This window comes from Manacus vitellinus, unplaced genomic scaffold, assembly GCF_001715985.3.
Source record: "Manacus vitellinus isolate BGI_N305 unplaced genomic scaffold, ASM171598v3 scaffold_45_pilon, whole genome shotgun sequence".
NCBI lineage: Eukaryota > Metazoa > Chordata > Aves > Passeriformes > Pipridae > Manacus > Manacus vitellinus.
Genome location: NW_021940571.1, coordinates 628,214 through 635,200, shown reverse-complemented (window position 1 = coordinate 635,200; position 6,987 = coordinate 628,214). Strand labels below are relative to the sequence as shown.

Sequence of the window (6,987 nt, the reverse complement as noted above, 5' to 3'; positions counted from 1 at the left end):
GGCTGTACCCCCAGGCTGTGGTCTGTGCTGTGCTCCCAGGCTGTGCCCATGGGCTGTGCTCACGGGCTGTGCCCCCAGCACACAGCAGACGGAGGCAGTCGCTGGCTCACCGCCCACGCTGCCGCAGCACCGATAAGGTGCCGAAAACACTGTCAGGCCTTTCAGATAAGAAAGATTCAGAGCAAGGGAGAGCACCAGCTCGAGAGCACCGACACTCGTCAGGGTTGTAGCGAGGATGATAAGCAGGCACAGGAGGCCGGCGGGGGAGTGTGGGCACCGTCTGCCCAAAGCCAAAGCAAGAGAGGCTGAAAGTCATCCTGCACCCAGGCAGCTGAAGCTTTGCCCCCACCACATTAACACCTCCTGGGCACACACTTAACCCAGTTTCATTGCACTCTTTCTGCTGCCATGGTCATTCCTGAATATTTCCATTTCTTTCTGCAAGGAAGGGTCAGAAGCAGAACAGCAGCATGAACTTACTGTACAATCACTCAGTCACTCCTTGTTCACACCCGTCACCAAGATACCACATTATCAGCCCAAGTGAAACCCGCATTATTTGCTTTCACAAGAAGAATATTTCATATCTAGGAGACATAATACATGATACACTTGTGAAAGTAAGTTACACCAAGTGGCTCCTACCTCCAGCCTGTCTGTCCTCATCAGCTTCTGGGCAGCGGCGGCGGCAGCGGCAGGAACCGGCACCCCGGGGTTCCCTGTCACCAGCATGGGGGCCGTGGGCAGGATCTCTGCAGGGACCAGGCCAGGGGACACAGGCCCCAGGTAGGGGTTGAAGGCGGCTGACGCGTTGGTGGCTAAGCTCGGTGCCACGGAAAACATTGGCTGTGGGCAGAGACAAGGGACAGACACTTAATATCTGCACTTATCGTGCTGTCACCATACCTTTTTGGCCACCCCTTGAGCAGAACAAGGTCTCTGCTACTAATGGGAAAGAAGTATTTGTCATGTTTGAGGGATATGGGGAACGTCTGTGCAGATGGCACAAAAGAGCGAGACCACGGGGACGGGCATCTCTGCCAGCCTTGCTGCTTCTCCTGCTCCAGCTTCCCTGCACACCCACAGCACGTGGCAGCTCCTGGAGCAAACTCCCACAGGATCCACACTCCAGCAATGCCAGAATGAACACTCTATGGGGTCAGGGGCAGTCTGGGACTGCCGGGGGAACACGACCACAGCAGGCACAAGTGCCTGCTCTGGGGGAAAAGGCATCTGAAAGCCCCAGCACAGCATCAGCCACGTTCAACTTCAGGCACAGGCAAAGCCTCTCTGACCCTGGTGGCAGCCAGAGCTGGCTCAGGAGTTGCAGAGGTTTCACACAGGAACAAGAGCAGCCAGCCACGATCCATTCTTTTCCCAGAAGTCAACAGGCTGGCCATGCAGATACTCAGACACTCACTGCATCAGGGAGGTGCTTTAGTCAGGCTAAAACACTAAACCAGAGGGAGACAGCATATGCAAACACAATTTTCTTTAGTTTGTTTGCATGTTTTCAGAAAAGAGACTGGTGCCCTTGTGGGCTGTGCTATGGTGTGAAGATAATTGGGTGTAGAGCCCAAATAATGTCGTGAAACCCAACAACAGAGCTGCTAGACTGCAGCAGGGATTAAATAACCCCCCTGCCCTCGAACACACAGTGTAACTGCCAAATAAAATTCAGCCAGGACTGTTTATCTTTCATTATCTAAATAAAGCAGTTACTCAAGGCATTTAGGTTTTTCTTCCAAACTAATTTTTAGAGGGAAAAACAACTACAGAGTTAACATGACTCTTTCTCTGTTTCATATCAACTTAAGGCAGACAGCACAGAATGCTGCATGTTTTTGTATTCCTGAGGAAATGACCGATCTGTTTGGAAGCAAGGGCCATTGGAAGCACTGGACAAAAACATGAAGGGATTACTGGAGAAAGTAGACTGAGAGTTGTGTAAATGGTGATAATGTCTGTGACACTTCTGGATTTTCATCCATGTGAATGAAAAACAAACAGGCAGAGTTTACAGGAAATGAAATAGCAGTCTTATAAACACTATTAATTAACTGAACTTTTCATTACTGTGTTATCAGCTAGGTAATAATGAACATTAAAAATAGAACTACGAACCAGTCTGCTAGTGTGTAACTTAAGAGATATCAATGTTTGATTTCAGCCCAATACACTCGTTGTACAATAAATAAAAGACTATCCCATTTATTTTCTATTGAGTTCATTTTATACCAATATAAATATCCTGCAGCCTTTCAACCACTGCAGAGTAACAGCATATGTTATCAGAGCCACTTCACACTATTCTGAAGCTCACAGGTACATTGTGATGTGCTGTACAGGTGCAAGGCAGGTCATGCACACTTCCCCTGCTCATGGTCTAGCAGAGCCCAGCTCCCCCTAAACCAAAGTCTAATTCCAGGAAGCAATTCCCTGGGAAGGTTCCCCTGAGTGAAGGGAAAACATCCAGTGGGCATCTTCTCAAAGCCAAGAGTTTCCTAGAGCACATGAAATTGCAAAGAAAATGAAAATCCTACGCAGATCACTCACGTTGTAAACTTTAAGAAATAAGTTGCAAAAAATGAATTACATTAACCAAAGATTAACAAAATGATTTAACAATATTACTTCAGGCAAGGTGGAATGACACAGCACAGACACACAGACCAGCACTTCCCTGCAGTTGATTTCTCCACCCGTTCCTGACCTTTGTGGGATCTCAGTGTGCCAGCCTGTGCCGCCTGCCCTCAGCCCAGGCCCCATCCTCCCTGGTGGGAGCCCCAGACACGTACCACGGGCTGCAGAGGGGCTCCGGGCATCATGGCATTGGCGAGCTGCATCTGCTGGGCCAGCATGGCCATGTTCTTCTGCTGGATCAGGTTATTGCGGCCGTTGATCTCCAGCTGCGTTTTTAAGTGTGGTGGTGGGTGAAGATATTTGCAGTTTTCCCTCGAACACCGACCCTGAAGAGAATTGACAGAGTTGGATTAGAAGCTGTGGGTGCATCTTTGTTCCTTATGTCATTGGCTAAAGCAAACACAGCCCAGGCTGCCGGCCAGGGGAAAGGGCTGTCACACACTGCCCAGAGCCACTTCACAGTCCCTTTATCTGCTGCTTCCTCTGCTTTTCTGGGCCATGGATTTCTGCAACACAACTCTGAAACATGCTGTTTCTTTTTAACGTTCCTGAAGGTGAGCAAATAGGAGTTGTTCTGAAAGCAGAGCATGTCCCTCCTCTGTGGGGACACATTCCTGCTCCATGAGAGAAATCAGCACCACTGCACTTCACTAGACCCGGGATGCAGCATCTTTGAGGGAAACCTCCTCCATAGGATGCATTTTTGTTGTGATGTGTAAACCAAACAGGAAAACCAGAACTGCCTTGTTTCTAAATTTTTCACGAAATTCAGATGTTGTAAACAACAAATTTCATGCACCAGTTTAACCAGGATGAAAGGATGTTCAGCAATGTGACAACCATTGATATCCAGAAACAAACAACAACAACCCTGTGCACGATGCACACCCAGACCCCACTGCACCTCCCCTTCTCTCATAGCACGGAGTTGTGATGCCACATGACAGGAACCTTCAGAAAATGCAAGTTCATTAATTCAGAAGCTTTACAAACTAATTGTTCTTTAAAGTTTTTAACACCAAGCACATACTCTTACTAAAGGGATGGCAACAATAAAAAAAAAAAAACTCCCACAATTAAAAAGGACAATTGAATTATTTTCTGAAAAAAAAACCAAACAAACAACCAGATTCCTTAAATTACATTTTTTTCCTTTACTCATTCATCTTTGAAATAAATCCAAACAAGAACAATGACAAGGCAAAAGACAGACTTAATTTGAGTAAGAAATCGTTTTTATCAGGGAAAAAATTGATTCAATACAGTTTGACCTTATGCTGCAATTTTGCTCAGAAAGTTAAAATTTATCCTTGTTAAACGATCTGCCAGAAATCTAATTTGTAGGATGATTTTTGTCTGCCCTAAAGGCTGGGATAACAGGTTTGCTGCTGCCCCTCTCCCAGTCCATCTCTCCCCTCTGGCACTGCAACCTTCTTAAGACTCATTTTCATAGTTATTCAGCTGCCATCTGAGTGATCCCTGCACAGGAAGACAGATCTGATAAAAGAAAAATATGCCAAGTTTTGTATCTGTCTTCAGGCAACACACCACAATTATGGAGAGCACTTAGAGAGATCTGGAGACAATGACTGCATGGGTGTTGGTGGACCAGAAGGTCCACATGCCCTCATCATGTGCACTGACACCCAGAAACCCCCCTGTGGGGCAGCAGGGGAGGGGGACATCGCTCTTGTTTGTGGCAAGAGCTGGGGGGCTCCCCCAAGCCCTCGGATGGGGGCCCTTTGCTGTTCCCTGACAGAGCCCAGGATGGGGCTCCTGTGGGCTGGGATTGAGGGGACTGTGTGCTGTCCTCAGCAGAGGTGATGCTTGGAGAGTACCACTGAAGTCACTTGCAAGAAAATCTTCCTAATAACATCCCCAAGTGTTGGAAAGCAATCAAGACAGGGGCCAGAGAATGCCAAAAAGCCAACAACTGTACTGCAGATAAGATAGGGAGAAAAACATGTGCTGCCTGAGGAAATATTGTTCCAGGGGAAAGGAGCTTCCTAAAGCAAACAAGGATTTGGATACTCCAGTAACAAACAGCGACAGTGCATTAGCAGAAGTGGTGGCCACAGGGATCAGTGCTCACGCAGTGAGAGTTTTAGTCCCTGTTAACTGAAGCAGGGTTTATACGTGTGTAAATACACCTGTACACGCCTGGAAATGCTCATCTGCTGCTGGCTGCTCCAGCCGTGGGTGCTCCCTGGACACCCCCAGCCCCAGAGGGCGGCCCCATCCCTGGCTACAGGGACCAAAGCTGGCACCTGATACCCTGGGGCAGTGGCCAGACCTGCCCAAGGGCCAGCACAGCCCGGGCCGGATGGCCCAACGATGCCTGGGACATCTCCCAGCTGTCACCCGGCAGCCTTCACTCAGGGAAGGCAGTTCTCAGCTCGAGGGGTGCTTTGGGGCAAAATGACCCCCAGTTCTCTCCTTTAACAGCTAAACCAACTCATTTCAGCACCCCCAGGCCCCCAGAGCACTTCAACACTGTGTGAACTGGCAGGGAAAGGCCTGCACTTTGGAACAGTTTCATTTAAATCAATTCTTCTCTCAACACTAACCCCATGTTAGGTGTTGCTACTCCTCAGTAACACGGGGCAGACTGACACATTTAACAGCTGCCTCGGAAATGAGATCTTACGTGAGCACAGTGTAAAAATCAGAGCTAATTACTGCTAAACGAGTAACATGGAACTACAACATGTGTTGCTGGAATCAGAGAGGAGCAGTTAACAAACCTGATTCCAAAATGCAGATTAAACTCAATGTCCTCATTTCAGTGCTGGGGTTTAGGCTGCCCCACAGCTCTCTGGATGGGATCCAAAGCCTGGCAGTACATGTTGTACATCCCGACCACTTAATGTACTTCATACACTCAAATGCTTTAAAAGCCATAAAAAACCATTCTCGAGATCTAATGCAATGTCCTCTGGCTCCCGGGAAACAAGGAGCCCTGCTGCTGCTTCCCCATCGAGGCCATCATTTCTATCCACTTGGGAGCTGGTTCTCAAGGAAGACAATTTACTCTGAGTTAAAGACTACAAGAATATACCACATCCCCAGGTAAACTGCTCATGCTTTGTTATCACCAGCTACTATCAAAACATTTACATCCTCTTTGTTTGCATGTGGCTTTGGTGCCCAGGGCACCTTTAACCTTCAGTCTTTTAAAATTTGCATATCTTAGCAAATTCCCCAAAAGAAATGCAGACTTGTCTGTTTGGGAAGAGGGTTCCTTGTTTTACTTTTATTCCATGGACCTTTACAAATGGTCCACAGAGCGCCCAGGAGTTGGAAACCACAGGCTGCAAACCCCTGTCCCAGATCTGCCCAGAACACGGGCAGCATTCATCCCCTCGACCCTGCGGGCAAGCAGTTCCTAATTACCTTGTTACTGGATCCCAGTAACTGCAGTCAACAGAGTTCAAGGCAGATTTTCATCTCTCTGAACCTTTTCTGAACCCCCTTTCAGTCATCACAAAAGGAATCCTATCCGTGAGCATATGCAGAGGCAGCAGTGTCAGCTGCAGTGTCCCGATGGGCTGCACCACAACACCGGGGAGGTTTTACCACAGTCCTGCTGGACTAAAACTTACTACAAATGCTCCTGAGGCTCCCCAGCACACTCCTCAGCAGAGGCCCCGCAGGTCTCTGGTCCCTCAAGACAAGCAGAGTGAGGGCAGAGGGCCAGCCCGGCGTTCCCGGCTCTCTCACATGATGTTTGCTCCACTCTGGGATGAGCAGAGTCAGGCAGAGTGCCCGGCCCAGCCCAGTGCCAGCCCCTCCAACAGCCACACAGCACCGTGTCTGCAGCAGCTGCTGCACTTGGAATTCCTACTGAAACACGGGGCAAGCACACGTTTGCCTCTGCTCTCCTTGCAGCAGTAAATATTCTCACCTCATTATGACCCTCCATTTTTTTCTTGGTGTTTAATACACGAATTTATTTCCCCCTCTGTACAATTCACTTTCATTGCTAAAAATGAAGAGCCATCCACTGGACTGTGGGATTGGGATGTGCCTGACCGTGGCCTGTCTAGCCTTCTGTGACACCCCGTCAGGTGCAGCGCAGGGCTCAGCACAGTCTGGTGATCAGGACTCAGTTCGGGAGGACTTTTCCCCTTGCCTTCAGGGGAGCAGGAACATGTACGTGACCCCAGGCACCTTCCCACAGACCAGAAGCATCCCCCAGCTATGCAATGTGGTTTTATTCCCCACAAAGCATAGGTATTTCATGTGAATACTTTCAGAACTGTGGAAAACATGCCAAACTCAAGACCGAAAAGAAACCCGGCAGTCCCACCTTGGAAAAACCACTCCCCAGAATTCTGCATTCTG

General features: G+C 48.6%; 1 protein-coding gene across 8 annotated transcripts in view; it reads right to left on the bottom strand.

Annotated features, from left to right (window-relative positions):
* The window catches only part of MBNL1 (muscleblind like splicing regulator 1), a 55,967-nt gene that overhangs the window by 21,582 nt on the left and 27,398 nt on the right, over nucleotides 1–6,987 (bottom strand). For all 8 annotated transcript variants that reach the window (XM_008927792.3, XM_018079206.2, XM_018079209.2 and 5 more), the window contains exons 2-3: nucleotides 2,799–2,969; nucleotides 646–846 (exon numbers count right to left, since the gene is read on the bottom strand). In XM_008927792.3, the coding sequence (XP_008926040.1) occupies nucleotides 646–846; nucleotides 2,799–2,969 (372 nt within the window). The remainder of the gene's footprint in view (nucleotides 1–645; nucleotides 847–2,798; nucleotides 2,970–6,987) is intronic.